At 44.4% G+C, this 20,822-nt stretch overlaps 1 protein-coding gene and 1 pseudogene across 2 annotated transcripts in view; both read right to left on the reverse strand.

The window, feature by feature from the left end:
• Cd302 (CD302 antigen) overlaps positions 1–20,822 on the reverse strand; it is a 32,492-nt gene that overhangs the window by 10,535 nt on the left and 1,135 nt on the right. For both annotated transcript variants that reach the window (NM_025422.4, NM_001290660.1), the window contains exon 2: positions 9,575–9,685. In NM_025422.4, coding sequence (NP_079698.2) covers positions 9,575–9,685 — 111 coding nt within the window. The remainder of the gene's footprint in view (positions 1–9,574; positions 9,686–20,822) is intronic.
• Positions 12,385–13,090, reverse strand: Rpl10a-ps4 (ribosomal protein L10A, pseudogene 4; annotated as a pseudogene).

The raw sequence follows: 20,822 nt of genomic DNA on the forward strand, positions 1-20,822 counted from the left end.
TATAATATATATTTCTTATTTTATATGTATGTTATATAACATTTAAAAAGTTTTTTTTTCTTGATTGATAAAGGGATGCAAAATATGAAATCCACAGTTTTGATAACTGAAAATTGCCAACTGTTTTTGTAGTACTTTATTTTATTACGTTGAGTATGGCACCTTTCTTTTGGCTCTTAGCTAGTAATTGTGGATTCTAATTGGGATTTTACATACATAGCTTGCATTTTAATTCTTTGGTTCTTTACTATTTCTATTAACCCATAGCAATATTTTAAATAAATGTTATAGCAGCAGCCTACAAAAGTTATGTTTTTTTAAATTTTATTTTTATTTTATGCACATCAGTGTTTTGCCTGCATGGATTTTTGAACGAGGGTGTCAGAGCCTCTGGAGTTACAGATGGTTGTGAGCTCCCATGCTGGGGCTGGGAATTTAACCCAGGTCCTCTGAAGAGTCGCCAGCGCTCTTAAGCACTGAGCCATCTCTCCAGCCCTCTGTTTTATTTTGTTTTTAATCAGGGCCAGCTGATACCACTTTCTGTCTAGTAAATGCCATATGTACTTTTAACTATCGACTCTAACACCTATTGGTAAAGTGTAAACAAATTGCTATTCTAGAAAAATCCTCGGGAGGAATAGTTAACATATAGAGGTGTCTTACTTAGGGTCTCTATTGCTGAAAGGAAACATGACCAAAAAGCGAGCTGGGGGAGGAAAGGGCTTATGTAGCTTACACTTCCATGTCACTGCTCCTCATGGAAGTCAGGACAGGAACCTAGAGGCAGGAGCTGAGGCTGAGGCCATGGAAGGATGCTGCTTACTGGCTTGTTCGTCATGGCTTGTTCAGACTGCTTTCTTATAGACCCAGGTCCACCAGCCCAAGGCGGCACCACCCACAATGGGCTCAGCCCTCCCACACTGATCACTAACTAAGACAGTGCCTTATAGCTGGATCTTATGGAGACATCTTTTCAGCTAAGGCTCCCTCCTCTCTCATGACTCTAGATTGTGTCAAGTTGACAAAAAACCAAAGACAAAAAAAAAAAAAAAAAAAAAAAAAAAAAAACATTCAGTACAAGAGGCATTGTTAATCCCACAGATGGGCGGAGATAGACCAACCCAAACCATCATGGCCAAGTTAATTAAAGGGAGCAAATTAACTAAAGCAAGCTTTTATTTGTGTACATGGGCTGCCTACCCTTAAGGTGGGGTTCGAGAGGTCAGCATTGACTGTGGCAAATTAATAGCTCAGAGGTAGGGGTTTTCCAAATGGGGGGGGGGAGGGTTGGTGGGCAACTTAGGTGGGATTACAGGAACAGGACATCTTAACAAGCTAGTTGCTCCTGCCACAAAGATAAGGTTGCAAGGTGGGCAAAGCCAGGTAGTCATCTCAACAGGTCGTCACGGAAGATTTGGAAACAAAGGTAGGGTGGCAAGATGGTTACAGTCAACTCTTTGAGACAGAGACATGATTTCCATTCCTGGAACTGACATTACAGTAAGTTACAGGGGGTGGGGGCATCACTTAGTCCTTAAGAAACAGAGGGTTAATCTTAAACACGAATGGACCTAGTGTCTCATTACTACAAGATGGTTTTTAAGCCTAAAATGGAGGCAGGCGGGTTCTTCAGTATCCAAAAATGAGTTTTCCCCTTCCTTTTCTTTGATCTTTCTGCAGCCAATGGAACTTTAATATTTTAAGCACTGTAATTAAATTCTATAGAGACTTAAATGATTGTATGTGGCCAATAAGACACACTTTTCTTAAAATGATGGTTGAATCCTCAGGCAAAATATTTTTTCTTAGCCATAGCTTTTTTCTCACAAAATGTAAATGGAAAATGAGTGTATGGAGCAGATTTCAGCTTAGATTGAAGTGTTTACCTCCATTTTTTTTTAAATTTTTATTTTTAATTTTATTTGTGTGTGTGTGAGAGAGAGAGAGAGAGAAAGAGAGAGAGAGATCGCACACGTGGAGGTGGGGACAACTCGGGAACTAGTTCTCTCCTTCCACTGTGAGCACCATGAGTTCCAGGGACAGACCTCTGGTTGTCAGGCCCGCTTGGCAAGCAAGTACATTTTCCCATTGACCCATCCCATCAGCCCTTACCGTTTCTAGTCAGTTATTTTACTAAATGAATAATACTAGTAAAAATACGGTCAGCCACCATTGCACACACTAGCAAGATTTTGCTGAAAGGACCCAGATAGAGCTCTCTCTTGTGAGACTATGCCGGGGCCTAGCAAACACAGAAGTGGATGCTCACAGTCAGCTATTGGATGGATCACAGGGCCCCCAATGGAGGAGCTAGAGAAAGTACCCAAGGAGCTAAAGGGATCTGCAACCCTATAGGTGGAACAACATTATGAACTAACCAGTACCCCGGAGCTCTTGACTCTAGCTGCATATGTATCAAAAGATGGCCTAGTCGGTCATCACTGGAAAGAGAGGCCCATTGGACTTGCAAACTTTATATGCCCCAGTACAGGGGAATGCCAGAGCCAAAAAGTGGGAGTGGGTGGGTAGGGGAGTGGGGGGGAGGGTATGCGGGACTTTTGGGATAGCATTGGAAATGTAAATGAGGAAAATACCTAATTTAAAAAAAAAAAGGTCTCATGCACACTAGGCTAACTTTAAAAAAAAAAAAAAAGATACGGTCAGCTAGCACAAAACCTTGAGAGAACAGTAAATACGGCTCCCTGCAACCTCCCCAGTGACAGGGTTAAGATAGGACTTTTGTGTGATTGTATTTTTTTCCCAAATTAAATATCCTAGTTTTCTTTATGCTCTCTGTTCATACATAGCAGAGAACACAGAAACCATATTGACCTAGGAGTCTAAACAAAACACTACGTAGACCAAAGTAAGAAATACTAATATTGCTAACTTTCTAATTCACCTATTAAATGGGAATTTGTAGAGTGAAAGTCAGTGAGATTATTAGAGAAGTGGTAGGATTATTAAAAATGTATGAGGAGCTTGTAAAAAAATTCAGATCAGTAAGACTTTATGTTTTGGGTGGGGTAGGTGCTGGGGATTAAACCTGAGACTTTGCTCGTAGGAGGCTAGCCCTCTACCATTGAGCTATATCCCCAGTCTTGAAGGGAGTTCACTCTTAACTCAGAAAAAGACACCATTTAAACACAAGACCAATTTAACAATTCCCAAGTAGGGTCCTTGCTTCAACAAGAAGCCCACCAGAAGCTCACAGCCTTCTAAACAAGTAACCAGAATCAGGCTGCAAAACATCTCAGTGTTTTAAAACCAATTTTACCTAATTTGCTAAAATACATTTGAGCCATACAGGAGGCCAGTCAGCCACTTTTGCTTGTGTACGATAAACAGTTGCTCATCTGATAAATACATAGGTTGTATTTTTAATAAAAGGGTAAACAAGGTTTGACAATGCGCTAAGGTAGGGTCATGTCTTTTTACGGTTTACAACCTCCAATCCAGTTTACGTTATTAGGATCTATGCTTATGTCTAATGTAACTACTGTACATTGTTGAGAAAGAGGAAGGTACCCGGCATGGCTGTGCACCCCTAAAATTCCAGCACGTGGGAGGTGCAGGCAGGAGGGTCATGAGTTAGAGCGGAGCTGGAGACCAACCTGGGCTTTCCAGACCGTGTGATGACCTTGTTTTGAAACAGATGTAGAGACTGCAAACAGTTTTTTGAGAACAGCTCATTTAACAAATCTCTTAAGGCTAGCGACATTGCTGTTCTGCTCAATTCCCAAGAAATAAACTGGGTATAATGGAAACTGTGTCTCCCCCCTACTCCTTGCCCCTGCTAAAAGCCAACATGTCAACACCATTTAATAGCTACCAACTTTTCCAGGGGGAATAAATGTATTTATGTACAATGTGGCCATGCAGTCTTGGTACACACACTTTTTTTTAATGATTTATTTTAATTTTATGTGCATTGGTGTTTTGGCTTCATGTATGTCTGTGTGATAGTGTTGGATCCCCGGGAACTGGAGTTACAGACAGTTGTGAGCTGCCATGTGGGTGCTGGGAATTGAACCTGGGTCCTCTGGAAGAGCAGCCAGTGCTCTTAACCACTGAGCCATTTCTCCAGCCCACTTTTAATCTCAGGTCTCAAGAGTCTGAAGCAGGAGGATCAAGCACTCCAGACCAGCCTATGTACAAAACCAGAGCCTGTCAAAACCACACCAAACTATGTGCTAGCTCAATAAAACTATATTTCCATTTATTCCTTTCTATAATGAATATGATTTTAATTAAATATAGGTAGAAAACGTTATAGTCTTTCAAAATGTTTTACTTGTGATTTTTCAGAAATTGTGCTTCTTATTTAATTTTTTTATGAGAGGGTTTATTATATTGGCTTATATGAAATTCTATAACGCCCATTTGCAAACTGGAGAGCTAAGGGGAGCTACTAGTGGCTAAGTACAAGATGCCTTAGAACAGGGCCTACATCTGGGGCTGAAAGACAAGAATACTCCTAACAATAGTGTGAGGCCCAGAGTCAGAGGCTGAAGAGGCTGCAATCAGGTCCAAGGGATGCAGCAACCACATCTGCTTTTGAAAGAAGAACGAGAGGGGGAGGACATGTGTCCCTCTGTCCTGTCTACTTACTTGCTCCAGCTGACTAGATAACACCTACTCACTCCAGGGCAGGCGCTTGCATACTGTTTGTGGATCCATAGGCTTCCCCCGACCCGTTCCATGTGGACACTCTCGTAAACATCCCCAGAAGTCATTTACCAACTATCCCGGGCACCCCTCAATCCAGTCAGGTTGATGACTGGAATCAGCCGTCATGGTGGGCATTTGTTTCTGTTTTCACACCCCACCCCACCCCCAGTGACATTGGGGACTGAAGTAGCCCTTATTTTTTGAGACAGGGTTTCACCATGACAGCTCACAACTGTCTGTTGGAACCCCTGGTCATCCTGCTTCTATTTTCTAATTGTTGGGATTATAGCTGGGCGTCACCACACCCAGACACTTCCTTGTCCCCTCCCCTTTACCCCCTTTCACTTTGTAACCTTGGTAGCCTGGATCTGCCTGCCTTTGCCACCAAGTGCAGGGATTAAAGGCAGGGAGGCCTCTCTAAGTAATGGAGTTGGGAGTTTCAAAAAAGTGTGATGAGGTAATCAGGTGGATTCTTAGTTCCACCACAGAAGAAAAAGCCCCTTTAAGGAACTCAAGGCCAGTCCCACCAGCTCATATTTCACCCTGAGGTCTGGTGGTTTTAGATTTAACTAAAGGAATGTCAAGACAACAAGAGGGTAACAGAAGCTTGTCTTTGGGACAGAGCCAGATACATGAGCTGTCTCTACTCCAAGCACACCTTTAACAGGACGGGTAAGCAGTTCACTGGTGGAGCACACACATGTGTGGGGACTTGGGCCTACAGAGAGAATTCCAGGACACCCAGGGCAGCAGGGGCAGGCTGGGGCAAGGGCACACTCAAGGAGACAGAAATTTTGTTGGGGTCCTCTGACAAATGCTTGTAATCTACTCAGGAGACTGAGGCAGGAGTTTAAGGCCAGGCTGGACAATGTGCATAATGAAAATCAGTCTTTAAAAAAAAAAGACATTTTGCTGAAAGTGTGAGATATGTCTGTGGTCCCAGCTACTGAAAGGCACTTACCTGCCTACTTAATCAGCGAGAGAGAGCCTGTGTCAAATATTACTTGTTAAATTTGAACTGTAGAGCTGAGATGCTCGAGTGGGTAAAATGTTTGCCTCACAAACATCAGGACTGAATTCAGATGACCAGAACTCACTGACATTGATGCCACAGCCCATGTACGAACTCACGGTGTCCCTGGGGCTAGACAGGAGGTAGAGACAGAAGCCTCCAGAAGCCCACAGCCAGCCGGCCCAGGCATCTGAAGCAGTGAATAACAAGAGACCCTGTCAAGCAAGATGGAAGGCAAGGACCCACTGCAGGCTGCCCTCAGTATTCAGCCACATCACTGACATGAACAACAGAGCTGCCTTGGGGGTGGGGGTGGGGATGGGGGGGTTGTGGGGCTTTTTGTCTGTTTGTTATTCTATAAAATCATTTAAACTTGTTACTGAAAGGAAATAAAACTGTAATTCATGTAATGTATGTTAAATAGCCCAAAGAGTTGTTTCTGAGCTTTGAAACCTGGGGCTGAGAACATAGCAGAACAGACCAGGACATGCCCGGGCAAGCCCATCGCCTCCCTAGCTCCCACCCCTCTGACCTAAGTTAAATGTTACAGGCTGCTGATGTTTAAATGGACCAATCATGTGAAACCTCGCCAATTCCTCCCCCAGCCCCACTCCTTTTCTATAAAAACCCCTAGCTTCCAAGCCTCGTGGTCGAATCCACTGTCTCCTGTTATGTGAGATACGTTTCGACCCGGAGCTCCGCCATTAAAAAACCTCTTGTTGTTACATCAAGGTGTTGTGTTCTATTCGTGATTCTTGGGTGCACGCCGAATCGGGAGCTGAGTGGAGGTTTCCCCACTGAGTTCTTTCATTACATGTTATGAAACTGGAATCCAAAGAGAACAATTTGCCAAGACATGTAATAAGCATTGACTTTGCATTTAGGAATCCTATAAAAGGAGGGGGGTGTTTGTTGTTTGTTTCTTTTACAGTAAGTTGGTATTGTCAGTAAATTGTACGGGGCCGTTAAGAGCCGAGTTGAGGATTAAGACAAGCTGATGAGGCTATCTCTGCCCCCTTAAAACCCATTCCTGCCGTACACACTTGTTCCGCTGTCTCTGCTGCCCTGGTGCCTTTGGATTTTTCACCAAGAGATAAGTTATCTATACCCATTTCCCCAACCTTTCTTCCTGCCCCCCCACTTTTAAAATGTGTTTCAGTTAAGAATTTGCTCTGAGCTACATAGAGTGTTCTGTGTAAATCATAAATGGCACCCACATTAGGGCACCCAAGGGTGAGTTCCTGACCCCACCCCACCCCACATCCCAAGCTGGTAGCAGCATTTGACACAGCTAATTACTTCCTCTTCCTTGAATCAATTTTTTCCCCCTTGGCTTCCAGAAAATTTACTAGACTTCTTAAGGCCAGGACCTCAGATGTCCTGCGGCTGTTACATGGAATTGAGGAAGCAAGACACTAAGGCCAGCCTAGAACAAAGGGGAGGGTAAATAGACTGTAAGGTGTAAGTGGGTGCTCTGGGAGCTTTCATGCAGTTATCTTTAAAGACTGTAAGGGGGCTGTCCTGTAGGAGGGGGAGAGAGAGGGAGGGAGCCAGAGACAGTTCAAGGACAAGCCAGCACACAAGCACAAATGTAAGCCCAGCCCTGGGTCCGAATCTTGGCTTCTGTTGGTTATTATTAATCTGTGTGATCTGGAACAAACACCTGAATTTGATTTTGATAAAGGAGACAAAAGGAAGAGATCAATAGGTCTGTTACAATTATGACATCAATAAGTTTGTTATGATAGGTGAAGTCATGCAAACTATGAAGTGTTGAAGCACTTGGCACACAATGGGAATGAATTTTCCAGGAAATGCATGTAGTCCACTCTCACTGACTGAACTTTGACCTCGCCTCGTAACCAAGTTAATGATATGCTTTGGGGTCATTTGGATTCACGTACTCAGGCCGTTTACGTACCGAGTACTCAGCCTGTTTCAATGTAACCTTCATTTACGAACACAGCGGAGAAGGCTCAAGAGTTAGAGCACTTGCCGATCTGGACAAGCCCTGGGGCTTGATTCCCAGCACCTACACAGCAGCTCACAACCATAGGTAACTCCAGTTCCTGGAGACCCAACATCCGAGATTATGACCGCAGCACACATCAGGCACACCTGTGGTGCACATGCACACATGCAGGCAAAAAGAGAGCCGGGCAGTGGTGGAGCGCGCCTTTAATCCCAGCACTGAGGCAGAGGCAGAGGCAGAGGCAGAGGCAGAGGCAGAGGCAGAGGCAGAGGCAGAGGCAGAGGCAGAGGCAGAGGCAGAGGCAGAGGCAGAGGCAGAGGCAGAGGCAGAGGCAGAGGCAGAGGCAGAGGCAGAGGCAGAGGCAGAGGCAGAGGCAGAGGCAGAGGCAGAGGCAGAGGCAGAGGCAGAGGCAGAGGCAGAGGCAGAGGCAGAGGCAGAGGCAGAGGCAGAGGCAGAGGCAGAGGCAGAGGCAGAGGCAGAGGCAGAGGCAGAGGCAGAGGCAGAGGCAGAGGCAGAGGCAGAGGCAGAGGCAGAGGCAGAGGCAGAGGCAGAGGCAGAGGCAGAGGCAGAGGCAGAGGCAGAGGCAGAGGCAGAGGCAGAGGCAGAGGCAGAGGCAGAGGCAGAGGCAGAGGCAGAGGCAGAGGCAGAGGCAGAGGCAGAGGCAGAGGCAGAGGCAGAGGCAGAGGCAGAGGCAGAGGCAGAGGCAGAGGCAGAGGCAGAGGCAGAGGCAGAGGCAGAGGCAGAGGCAGAGGCAGAGGCAGAGGCAGAGGCAGAGGCAGAGGCAGAGGCAGAGGCAGAGGCAGAGGCAGAGGCAGAGGCAGAGGCAGAGGCAGGCCGAGGGCAGCCTGGTCTACAGAGTGAATTGTAGGACAGTCAGGGTTACACAGAGAAACTCTGTCCCCAAAACCAACCAACCAAACCCAAATCAATCAAACAAACAAACAAAAAAACCCCACATAAAATAAATATTTTAAGAAAGTGGAATCAATCTTGTTATGCCTTGGACTCTCCATGTCCTCAAGGTTTTACGAGCTAAGTTGAATGGATAGCTCTGATTTTAAACTAAACATTCCTCCCTATGTTTCCCTTCCGTGTCACTGGAGAGAGAGAGAGAGAGAGAGAGAGAGAGAGAGAGAGAGAGAGAGAGAGAGAGAGAGATTGCACAATTAGTTCTAATATCATTGATGAAAAAAGCTACAGTTGAAAGCAGTTCATCACCCACAGTAGATGTTTCGAGCATCACATGGAGGTAGGTTAATAACAACTGTTTAAGGGTGTATGTGTTACTCTGGGTTAGTAGACTTTAAAAAAGCAATGTGTAAAACCTGGGTAAAAGATTCTTTAGGAAAAAGTTCCTCATTCCTTCCCCTTCCTTGCTTGACATTCTGTGCAAGAAATGCTGAGGACTGTCCTCTGTTGGAGGGAAGGGGACAGATGAGGCCAGGCTCACTCTGGGTTAGTGGTTCTCAGCCTGTGGGTTGAGACCCCTTCTGGCATCAACTGACCCTCTCACCCAGGTTGCCTGAGACCATTGGAAAACATAGATATTTACTCACGTTATCATTCAGAACAGTAGCAAAATTACAGTTGTGAAGTAGTAATAAAGATAATTTTATGGTTGGGGTCAACACAACATGGGAAGCTGTATTAAAGGGCTGCAGCACTGGGGAGGTCGAGAGCCATCGCTCTAGGTTATTGGCCTTTCAGTCAGTGTCTCTCAGGCCACACTGTCATAGCACACACAGTCACTAGGTACTCTGATGTGTTGTATGGTTCTGCCACTCCAACTTGGGGAGTGCTGTTCAATGACCGTCTTCCAACCAGAGAGAAAGTATAGGTCCATTTCCACCGCCTGCACATCAATTCTTGGGACACAGTTAAAAGACTTTAGGAACACTACTATTTCTAAAGCTCCTTACCGTGGTCAGTGCACTGTTTTCTGACATCCTCTATGTTTTCCACATTGATGGTTACTTGAAGAAAAGCATAACAGCTGCCTTGGAACTGGACCCAGGTAGATGAAGGACAGTCTATTTGGGGGAAAAAAAGTACTATTAATATGAGTTCCAGATGCTAAGGATATTGAATATTAAAAGTCCATGCTTACACACAAGTCATTTTTCCTTGTTAAAACAACAAATCAGCCAGTGTAAAAAGAATCCATTTGTCTCTATTCTACATGTAGGAAAAAAAATCAATGTGCCAGTGATTCACTTCTAACTCCATAGTTTGGTGATAAGTCTGTCTCTTGATTGTTTAGCAATTCAGACACACAAATTAAGCATCATCACCAAGCCAACCAGCTAGCAAGGAAATCAACTAGTCAGAGTTAAAAGCTCGCGCCATCACTTCTTGGAATACAGTTAAAAGAAATTGTAATAATCTCTATATAAATATAATAAAGTATTATATAAATTATACAATAAACCTCTGAAGACTATCTTTACAATATATAGTAATAATTTTTAAAGCCTTACAAATTTTGCAAAGTCTTTCTGTTCAAATTCTCCTTGCAAGAACTCATATCTAGAATATGAACATACAGGCCTATTTTACTATTACACAAATAAACAGGACTGATGTTCATGTCTTCTTTCCTTTATTTCCTTCGTGTGTGTGTGTGTGTGTGTGTGTGTGTGTGTGTGTTGCAGGTGGTGGCTAGGATTTGAACTTAGGGATTCATGCATACTTGGCCACCTGCTCTCCCACTAAGCTATATTTTGTAAGCCCTGTATGACCTTAATTTCACATCTTATTAATAGAGACTCTATAGCTCCATAAAGCTGAGCCTTACCTTTTCTTCCCCTGCTATTTAGGAAGGACATCTCTATCTCTACCTTGATTTCTTTGTTCACTATAAAGATTTAAAACTCTTAAGCCGAGGACACAGAATATCATCACTTAGGACTCTATGCAATAAGAAGTCTGTAAGAACTTGATTTCACTGAAACAAGTTGGAGGGACAAAAGGGGATTTATTAATTTCAGTGGACATAAAATCAGCAAGATCTTACCTATATCGTTTTACTCTTAAGTTCTGTATGTGGTATAATTTAATATAAGGGAATAGAAGCAAGCGCTCCTATAAAGAACAGAGATGAATAATCAGCCACATTAATCTCAACTAATTCAACATTTTTGATTTTACTGAGCTCAGACTATGACATAAGCTATCCCTAGTACTTAACCGTGGCCTCCCACAGCAGAGAGAACACTGCCACCAAAATAGATTATTTCCCAGTTCTCTGGAAAATGAAGGATGAGCAGAAGTCAGTCAAGAAAGGACAGTGTTTCTCATATCATGTGTGGTGGTTTGAATATGCTTGGCCCATGGGAAGTGGCACTATTAGGAGGTGTGGCCTTGTTAGAGGAACTGTGTCACTGAGTAAGTGGGACTTGCAGGTCTCATATATATGCTCAAGCCCTGCCCAGTGTAAAATAGAGTCTCCTGCTGCTGCCTTCAGATCAAGACATAGAACTCTCGGCTCCTCCAGCACCATGTCTGCCTACATGCTGTCATGCTTTCTGCCATAATGTTAATGGACTGAACTTCTGAAGCTGTAAGCCAGCAGCAATGAAATGTCTTCCTTTATAAGGGATGCCTTGGTCATGGTGTCTGTTCACAGAAATGAAAACCCTAACAAAGATGCTATGTTTTTCTTTTCCTGTTGGCTCTTTTATATTAGCTACCGTGTGGCCAAAGGATGAGAGGGCAACGAGATTGATGGATCATAAAGGGAAGTGTCATATCACACCCACCCTAGGTTAAAAGTCTCATCAAACTATGGAGGCCACTCATATGTCAACTAGGACAAACTAACGTCCATTTCACTTAAAATCATCCCAAGTGTGAGTTGCTTGTTGTCCATTTTAATAGTGAAATCATCCAAAATATGCTAGGATGAGGAAGTATTCCAAGACATAATTCATTTTATATACAGGTGTAGCTTTCCTTCCTGTTATCTATTTTGTTTGTTTGGAGACAGGGTTTCACTAGGTAGCCCTGGCTAGTCTGGAACTGGCCATGTAAGCCAGGCTAGCCTCAAACTCATAGAGATCTACCGGTCTCAGCTCCCCCAGTGCTGGGATTAAAGGCATATGCTACCATGCTCCTCCCCCCAACCCCGTGTGTGTGTGTGTGTGTGTGTGTGTGTGTGTTTGTGTGTGTGTGTTTGTGTGTGTGTGTTTGTGTGTGTGTGTGTGAGTGAGTTCATGAATGCCAACACATACAAGTGGAGATCAGAGGACACTAGCCTCCACAGCTTTATCCTCCATCTCTGCTCCTCCTATGAATGCCTGGCCATTTAAAAAAGACTTTTGTGGGGCAGTGGTGGCACACGGCTTTAATTCCAGCACAAGGATGGCAGAGGCAGGCAAATCTCTGTGAGTTTGAATCCAGCTAGGGCTATTAACATCAGATAGATAAGGCATGTCAAGCACACAGCACGATTTCTAATATGAAGCAAGATTCCCAGAATATGTAGCTATAAGCAACCATGATCACTCTTCATCTTCCCCTGGACAGGGACCTACATAAAGGATTTCAAATACTTCTCTAAGTGAATAAATCCTCTTCTTCACTTTCATGTGCCAATTTATTTCCATCATCTTCAAATGCTTTGAGTTCATCTGAGACTCAATAGTTTCTTGAATCTCCAAGTTTAACTCAATCGACTTTACTGCTAGTGCTAACACCTCACTAGTCCACTTTTTTTTTTTTTTTTTTTTTTTGAGTGGCAGCACTGAGGTTTATTGGAGCATCCTAATACAGACGCTGGGGCTTGCCCATGGTGCTCTTGATGTACAGAGCCCGCACGTTTTGCCAGTTTTTCTTGAGCAAGGACACCAAGAAATTGACAGCCAGATGAATGTTGTAGACTAGCTCATCATCGATCATCTTCACGTGGCCGACAGCGACGGCCAGACAGAGCACCTTCTTCATCTGGAACTTGATTGTAGATTTCACCTCATCCACTTTGGCTACCATGTTTTCATTGTGTGTCAGCAGGGAGGGGAACTTGCCAGCCTTGTTTAGGCCTGGGCCCAGGATACGTGGGATCTGCTTAATCAGAGACTCGGAGGCCAAAAAGGCATCGTACTTCTTGGCCAGCTTCTTGACCAACTTCTTGTTCTTGTTAAGCTTCTTGAGCGCCTCGATGTCCATGTGGGGGATATCCACAGCCTTGGCTTCATCAGCACACCGAGAGCTTGGGGCGTGGGGTGGACTTGAGCCTGACGGTGCCCGAGAAACGTTTGTCCTTCTGAGGGTCGTAGTTCTTCAGGCTGATCTGCAGCTCCACCGTCTCCAGAAACTTGCGGCGTTTGCGCTGGTTCCCGTGCAGGACTTCCCGCACCGCCTCGTACAGGGTGTCGCGTGAGACTTTGCTGCTCATGGCTGCGGCTGCCGCGGAAACCGGAAAGGAACTAGTCCACTTTTTAAAACATTAACTTGTCATGGAACACAGCATACACAAAAAAAGCACAAGCCATAGCTACAGACCTTGGTAAATTTTCAAAAATGAAAAATACACCCCCACAAATCATCAGCAAAACGAAGAAACTACATGTTAACCTTTTTGGGTCACCACCCCTTCCCAAAATGAAATTATTTCCCTAACTGAGAATACCAGAGATTAGCTCTTCTTGTTTTGGATTTTACAGTAATGAAATCAGGCACAATGTACACTTGTGTCTGGCTTCTTGTGATAAATATTACTTTTGTGAGGTTCCCTTGTTTTGTCATTTGTATCTGTGGGCTATTATTTCTCATTGCTATATAATGTATGCCTTTATCCATCACTTCATAAATGCATTGCTATATACACCTTTATCCATCACCTCATTGGTGAAGATGTGGACATCCTTTAGTTTCCAGCCTAATAGCAATAACAAGCAATGTCTCACTGAGCCTTTCCTGCATGGTCCACACTAGAAAGGGGTTCTAACGTCCTCCCCCCCACAATTCATGCTGAAATTAGTTGAAATTTTATTGCTGTTTCAACAGTATTAGGAGTTAAGACCATATATAAGATACAAGAGGTCAGATGAGCCCCAGGCCGGCCAGGGCTACTTAAAAAGACTGTGTCAAACGACAAAGACCCATAGCTGGTCATTCTCATTCAAGAGAGGCTATCTTTACTATTTGAAGTCTTGGACACATTCACTATGGCTTTATATTGTAATTACCTATTTCTCCAGTTGGATTATTAACTGCAAGTCAGCAGAGAGCAGGTCTTGATCTAATTATAACATCAGTAACAACTACTCTGCTGTCTGGAACACAACCCAGAGAATCACACAAAGGAATGAGGTGGTAGATGGCCCTGGGCTAGCAACTTTAACCAAAGTTCCCCCACCACCTGGAAGGAACAGTCTGACTCTAAGAGGGTCTCAGGTTTACTACTTAAGCCTTTCTCTGCTCCAGTTTAGCTTATGTGTAGAACAGGGATGAAAACAGTAGCAACCTAGGTGCTTGGGAAGTCCACAGTGAACAAAAGGGTAGGAAGAACCCTGTCTTTTTAGGGCATATAATTTAGTGGGGACAGATACACAAAAGCAATGGAAGTCAAAGAATAGATCAATGGTGTCTTAGTTTCCTTTTCTGTTGCTGTGATAAAACACTGAGAAAATCAACTCAAGGCTGCAGGAGCTGGAAGCAGCAGTTGCACTGCATCTCTGTCAGAAGGCAGAGGGTCATGCATGCATGCTTGCTACTTCTCCGACCTTTCTTTCCTTACACAGCCCAGGATGCCAGAAAGGGAACCAACAGGACCACCCACAATAGGCATTAAGTCTTCCTACCTCAAGCAATGCAGTCAAGATAATCCCCAAAGGCCTGTGTCCCAGGTAATTCTAGATTCTGTCAAACTGAGGCTACGCATCTGAGATGGTGCATTGACAATTTACTGCTCTGTAACAAATGAGCAGCTTAAAATCAGAAATATCATCGCTTCTAGTGTCTCCAGTCAAGAAATGGAAGCAGCAGCTTTCTTGGGTTGTTTGCCTGGGGTTCTGCCCTGCAGATGCAGTCAGTGTGCCGGCTAGGCCAGCAGTCACCTGAACACTCAACTACAGTTGTACTATTGGAAGGTATAACTGGAGGGTGAGTTGGTGTGACTGGAGACCTCCGTTTCTCACCACAGTAACCCTGAGGAGTCCCTGTGTGTCTTGATTTGAATGTGAAATGTCCTTTAGGGACTCGTGGGTTTGACCATTTAATTCTCAAGCAAGTGGCATTGTTTTGTGTGGATCCTTTCCTGTCCTCTCCTGGTGCACAGAACCGAGGAAGCATCCCAAGCATCCGTACGCTCCCGTTATCAGAGTCATGGCCATCCTTATACCAGCATGCCTCTCCCTCCATGCTGGCCTATGCTCTCAGACTGAACCAACCTCCACCCTCCCACCCCTCACCCCTCAGGTTGTTCTGATCAGGTATCTGGACTGTGGTAGGAAAAGTAGCTCACCGAACTGATCAAGAGAATTAGGGTCACTGTTACTGCTGGGAGGAACCTGACCATATTCCATAGGTTTTTTTTTTAGAAGGAAGGATTTGGAGCTGGGGGCTAGAAGGCTGTAAGTTGAGCTTAAGGGGTGAGCCCTGTGGGAGTGAGGAAGAAAGACAAAGGAAATACAGCCAGGAAGGCTGTGATCATAACGTTTCAGGGACCAGTCTTGCAAAGAAGTCTGGCAAAGAAACTGACAGCAGTTTGCCTTTGTCCTGAAAACCTGAATCAGGGGGAAATTAAACCATACCAGGCTGGTTTGTTTGAGCATGGCTGTACCGCTGATTGCTCTTGCCCAGATTTCCAGTGAGAGTGAGCGGGAAGTGAAGCCCGTGTGAAAAATGTTTGGTAATGAAAAGTGGGAGGGAGGGAGGCTAGAAGTTGAGACTGTGGTGCAAGAGGGCCAGGTTATCATCTGGCAGTAGAATGCGCCATTGTCTATGTAGTGCTGTTTCTGTAGACACACAAGATGCAAGCACGAGGGCAAACATCATGGGAGACTGAGCCACGGTTCCAGGAAGCTGCCAGAGCCAGGCAATGTGTGACAGGCTCAGACTCCTTGCTTGGAGCTTGGTGAAGGTGAAACCTAGGACGCACTAGAGAGCTTAGCATACGGGAGATGCCAGAAACACAGGACATCTACCAACAAAAGCTGAAGACATTGACTGCAGCTGGTCCAAGGGAATGGTCATTTGCGCTGTGGGCTGGAGAGACAGTGCTACCCAAGCCTGTTGGAGCCCAGATGATGCCATGACGTTGGAATTCCAGCTGCCAGACATGGAGCAGCAGGTTGGGTATTGGCCTGGTTGAGTTTCAGTCTTGGTTTGGTCCGGCATTTCCTTGCTACATTCCTTTTAGGAATGAGAATCACACTGTGCCACTGTACACCAAAAACACAAAATTTTGTTTTTCTAGATTACAGGGACTTTCAGCCAGGGGTTTATCTTTATAAACTGCCTCAGGAATGTTAATTCTATAAGGATGCTAGAAGGTGGACTCTTGCACTTGGTATAATGAGACGGCTGAGCCAGTAGAAACCAAGTATGAATGTCTTGGCTTGAGCACATGTGTTTCAAGCCTCAGTCCCCAGCTGTGGCTCTGTTTTGGAGAGTTGTGAAACTTTTGGAAGGTGGTGCCTAGCTGAAGGAAGTGGCTTGAGGGTTATAGTCAGGTCTCATTTTCTGTCTTTTCTCTGTTTTCTGATCTGCCGAGATATGAGAGGCAGCAACCTCAAACCCCTGCCACCACAGCCACCGATTCCTGCCACATAATGTCAAACTGTGAGCCAAAGTGGATGCTTCACTAAGTTACTCTTGTTAAGTATTCGGTCTTGTTAGGGATTTGTGGTCCAAGGGAAGAGTGAAAAGCCTTACAGAATCCAGTCTTGGTTGTCAAGCATTTCTGAAACATCCTCTTGACTACTGTGTTGGAATTTTCCAGGGAAACAGCACTTAAGAAATATCTGCTATCTATCTATCTATCTATCTATCTATCTATCTATCTATCTATCTATCTATCTCTCCCTCCCTCTATTCATCATCTCTCTCTTTATCCATCATCCATCCATCCATCCATCCATCCATCCATCCATCCATCCATCATCTATCCATTGCCCTATCTACTTACCTACCTACCCACCTACCTATCTAGCTCACACGACTATGGAAGCAACAAACAAACAAACAAACAAACAAACAAACAAACAAACAAACTCATGATCTATCACCACCAGGCTGGAGAACGTATGATGGTGTTATTCAATCCTAGTCTGAAGGTCTGAGGATGGGATCATGGAGAGAGGGCAATGGTATAAATCCTTACCTGAGCCCAAAGCCTGAGAACCAGGTGTGCCTATAGCAAGTTCAAGGCAGAAGATAATGGATGCTTCAGCTCAGGCAGGAGAGGAATTCAACCTTCTTGGTCTTCCTGTTCTATCTCAGGGGACTAGATGATGCCAGCCCAGGCTGAAAAGGGGAGATGTCCTTCACTAAGCCTTCCAGACACAAATGCTAATCTCAGCATTTAGTGGTTCAGTGGAGAAAGTCTCAAATGCTAATGCAATAAAGAAATAGTGCTTCATCAGCTGTTTGGGTGTCCGTTTGCAGTGCGCTCAATTTGATACACAAAACCAAGCAGCGCAATTAAATAGGCCATCCCTGTATAGTGTGGGAGTGAGCTGCAAGCAAGTGAACACCAAGTGATAAGAAACTCCAGGAACATCTTTGAGACCGTCGATCACAGATACTTCCAAGTGCTAAAGACCTACCCCCGGAGCTCGTGTCTCTAGCTGCATATGCAGCAGAAGATGGCCTAGTCGGCCATCATTGGGAAGAGAGGCCCCTAGGTCTTGCAAACTTTATATGCCCCAGTACAGGGGAACGCCAGGGCCAAGAAGTGGGAGTGGGTGGATAGGGGAGCAAGGCAAGGACGGGGGGGGGGGGGATGTATAGGGAACTTTCGGGATAGTATTTGAAATGTAAATAAAGAAAATATCTAATAAAATTAAAAAAAAAGAAGAAGTGCTAAAGACCTGATACTGAGGTCAGATAGAGCAAATAGGAAACCCAAAGCCCCTGTGATGGAAGATAAGATCATAACAAAGAAAAGAAAAGACAAAAGAGGCTACAAGTGATAAGGGCAGAAAATACAGTGTTGACACAGCCAGAACTCCCAGCTGCCTTCTGCTAGGCTCCTTTCAGCATTAGCTGTACCTCTGGTTTAAAACGGAAACCTCTCCTTGATGCTACAGGTCAGTGTGTATCCAAAAGTTTCCGTACAGATTAAGTACCGCGATAAATGTATCAAGTGCTAAGATGAATAGGAAGCCTCCTGCGGGAAAACCATCAAGTGCCTATCTATTTTCTGTGGTCATTTTCTATCACCAACCCAGGTTTGGTAAGACTCTCTGCTCTCTTGCTGGCACTCACTCACCTTCTCTAGGCCAACGTTGGTAAGACAAGGACCATGAAGGCTGTTTATTATATGTGTGATGAGTCCAGGAGGGAGAAGCTGGCCCAAATGTTCAGCCAACCATAGATTCTGTGCCTATGCACAGGCTCCAATAGCTGCTGAATCCCAAGGAACTTAAGCTGCCCTGACACCTGTCCTTTTTCTACATCACTTTACCTAGCTTCCCTTTCAGGGTGTCCACTTCTAGCTTTTGCTGTCACATGCCCATCCTCAATGACAGTTATCCACTGATGAGCTGTGTCACCGTCACTTTCTCACTGGGCACCACCGGTCCATTTCTTTTATGGATTAAATCTCCTGTTTCTCCTCAAAATCTAGAATAACTCATGAAAACAATCACGCACCTAACAGAGACAATGCAAGAAGACAATGTTCTTCTTGACCTTGTTTTAAGCCGGATATGACTCCTATTGTCCAGATGGGTTTGTGTCATAGCATGCTGAAAAACATCTGTAGGAGTTTTCAGCCGTATACGTTTTATTAGATATGCTGGTTTGGTCTGTAGAGTGGAACACACACTTTTTTAGTGGCAGCATTGATTTTTCAACACAGCAGCAAATTCTTAAAAGCTTCTCAACAATGGAAGAAATCCTAAAATAATAACTATTTGCGAATTCACCTGTTCGTGTAAAAACACTCTTACATCCAATCTGAGAAATCGTCCCCTGAAATAGAGTTCCATCTACAACGGCAAGAAAGAGTGACCTTGATGGATGTAGAGGTTGCACATGTTTTGAATTCAGTTATAAGTTCCAAGATACAATTGGTAAGCAATCACAATTGCAACTGACACCTCTACTTTTAAAATTATCCCATTTTTCATCATTATTACCATAAAATAGAGTTTAAAGACACATCGAAAGAAAACAAAGCTCTTCAAGACAGCAAGGGGCTTCTGCTGTTGCAGAGCCTCTTCCTAGGAAGATGAGTGATGGTAAGAATGTAGACACTGAAGATAAAACACTGAGATGTAACCAAGAGTGTAGGTGTCTGGGGAAGGCCTTGGATATTACATAATAGCGAATATCTAAATAGTAGGGGAAGGATAACCACACCAACAGCAAGGGTTTAAGTAGCCTGTGTAGAAGAAAGAGAAGGTTAGGGTTCCCACAAGCCAGGCTGGAGAAACTCAGTTAACAGCAGGGAGGGTAGTGAGTTAATATCAGAAAGAAGGCAGGGGCACTGAAACCATTGATTACAGGTAACAGCCACTCAAAATCTGAGGCCTAGATGCCACCCCACATGAGAAACACAGAAGGAAGACTTACATTCACTCCTCCCATACCACTCGGGCTAAACCACTGACCCAGTAGTCCCAAGCATATAGTGGTGAGCGTGGGCACTGTCCCAGAGAGGCTCTAGATCTAGAGGCGTGGCCCAGCGGTAAAGAACTTGGTGCACTACCATGAGGATCTGGGTTTAGATCCCCAACCAGCACCTACAACAAACCAATCCAAAACCAGAGAAGCCCCAGACAGGTCTGCCATGGAACCTTCTGAAGTTAAATGATGTTATAGCCATTGTGTTCTGAGCTGAGAACCAAATCTAACAAGTTCACGTTCACTAACATACTCCAACGTAATAGAAAAAAAAAAAAAAGAGCGATTTCCGCTTCAGCATTAAATGTCCACTTTAGGCTAGGTTACTGAGGTTCTTTTAGTGTGGGGATCTTGCCATTCAGCCAACTCTAAATCTTGGTAAGCTCTTGTCAGTGTGCTCAGTAACTATAGCCAGTCGAGTGGCATGTTCACGATGTTTTCTGTTGATGCGATTACCTTTCTTGCTTTATGATAAGGGCAAAGAGAAGGAGACCAGGATTTCCCAGGCCTGTAGTAGGTATACTCTACAACAGCCCTATGAAGTACCATTTTCCACGTCACTGGGGGACACAGAAGGTGGCTAACTAGTGTGGGAAGAGCTCGATCATTTTTACTGTAATCTACTGTGGTCTCCTGACCAACGGAAGCGGTCAGAGTGAATCCAGAAATCCAGACCAGATTTAGAAAAGAATAAAACTTAGGAGGCTTGACCTCTCTGTGTTCAAACAACTTCACAGGTAATGCCAAATCTAGAAACTCCTTCTCTTTCCAAATTGGCTAGGAATGTATTTTTCTTCCCTTTTAACGGGGCTATCATCGTGTGTGTGTGTGTGTGTGTGTGTGTGTGTGTGTGTGTGTGCAGTGTACTTGTGGAGGTCAGAGGATAACCTTTTCTTTCCTCAATTTGCCTGGTTACAGGGATTGAATGAACGAAGGTCACCCGGCTTGCAAAACAAGAATATTTACCCACTGCACCATCTCATTGGTATAACAACAACAAAGTATTTTTTAAAATTAGCCTGGCATGGTAGAGAGAGAGAGCACTAAGAGGGAGTTAGGGTGTCCCAGATAATGAGGGGAGCCTAAGGAGGACTCAGAGGTGGTCCAGACTTCGAGGAAGCTCTAGTGCAGCCTTAGATAAAATTAAAGTACGTCTTGCTTCTGCTCTCAGAGAGGCAGCACACAGCCCGACTGGTCATCCGTGCTGCTCTACAGGAACCCAAGAAAAGAGCTTTGCAAGCTCAGAGCAACTCAGTGTGCTAGGTCTTCAACACCCAGGGCCTTTAAAATATCTCCCGCTGTCAGCCGATTTCACACAGAAATTTATTTAAAATGCAGTGAAATCCAGTGGAGGAAAAAAAAAATCCCTTGCATAAT

The sequence above is a fragment of the Mus musculus genome, chromosome 2, assembly GCF_000001635.26.
Source record: "Mus musculus strain C57BL/6J chromosome 2, GRCm38.p6 C57BL/6J".
In the NCBI taxonomy this organism is placed as follows: Eukaryota; Metazoa; Chordata; class Mammalia; order Rodentia; family Muridae; genus Mus; species Mus musculus.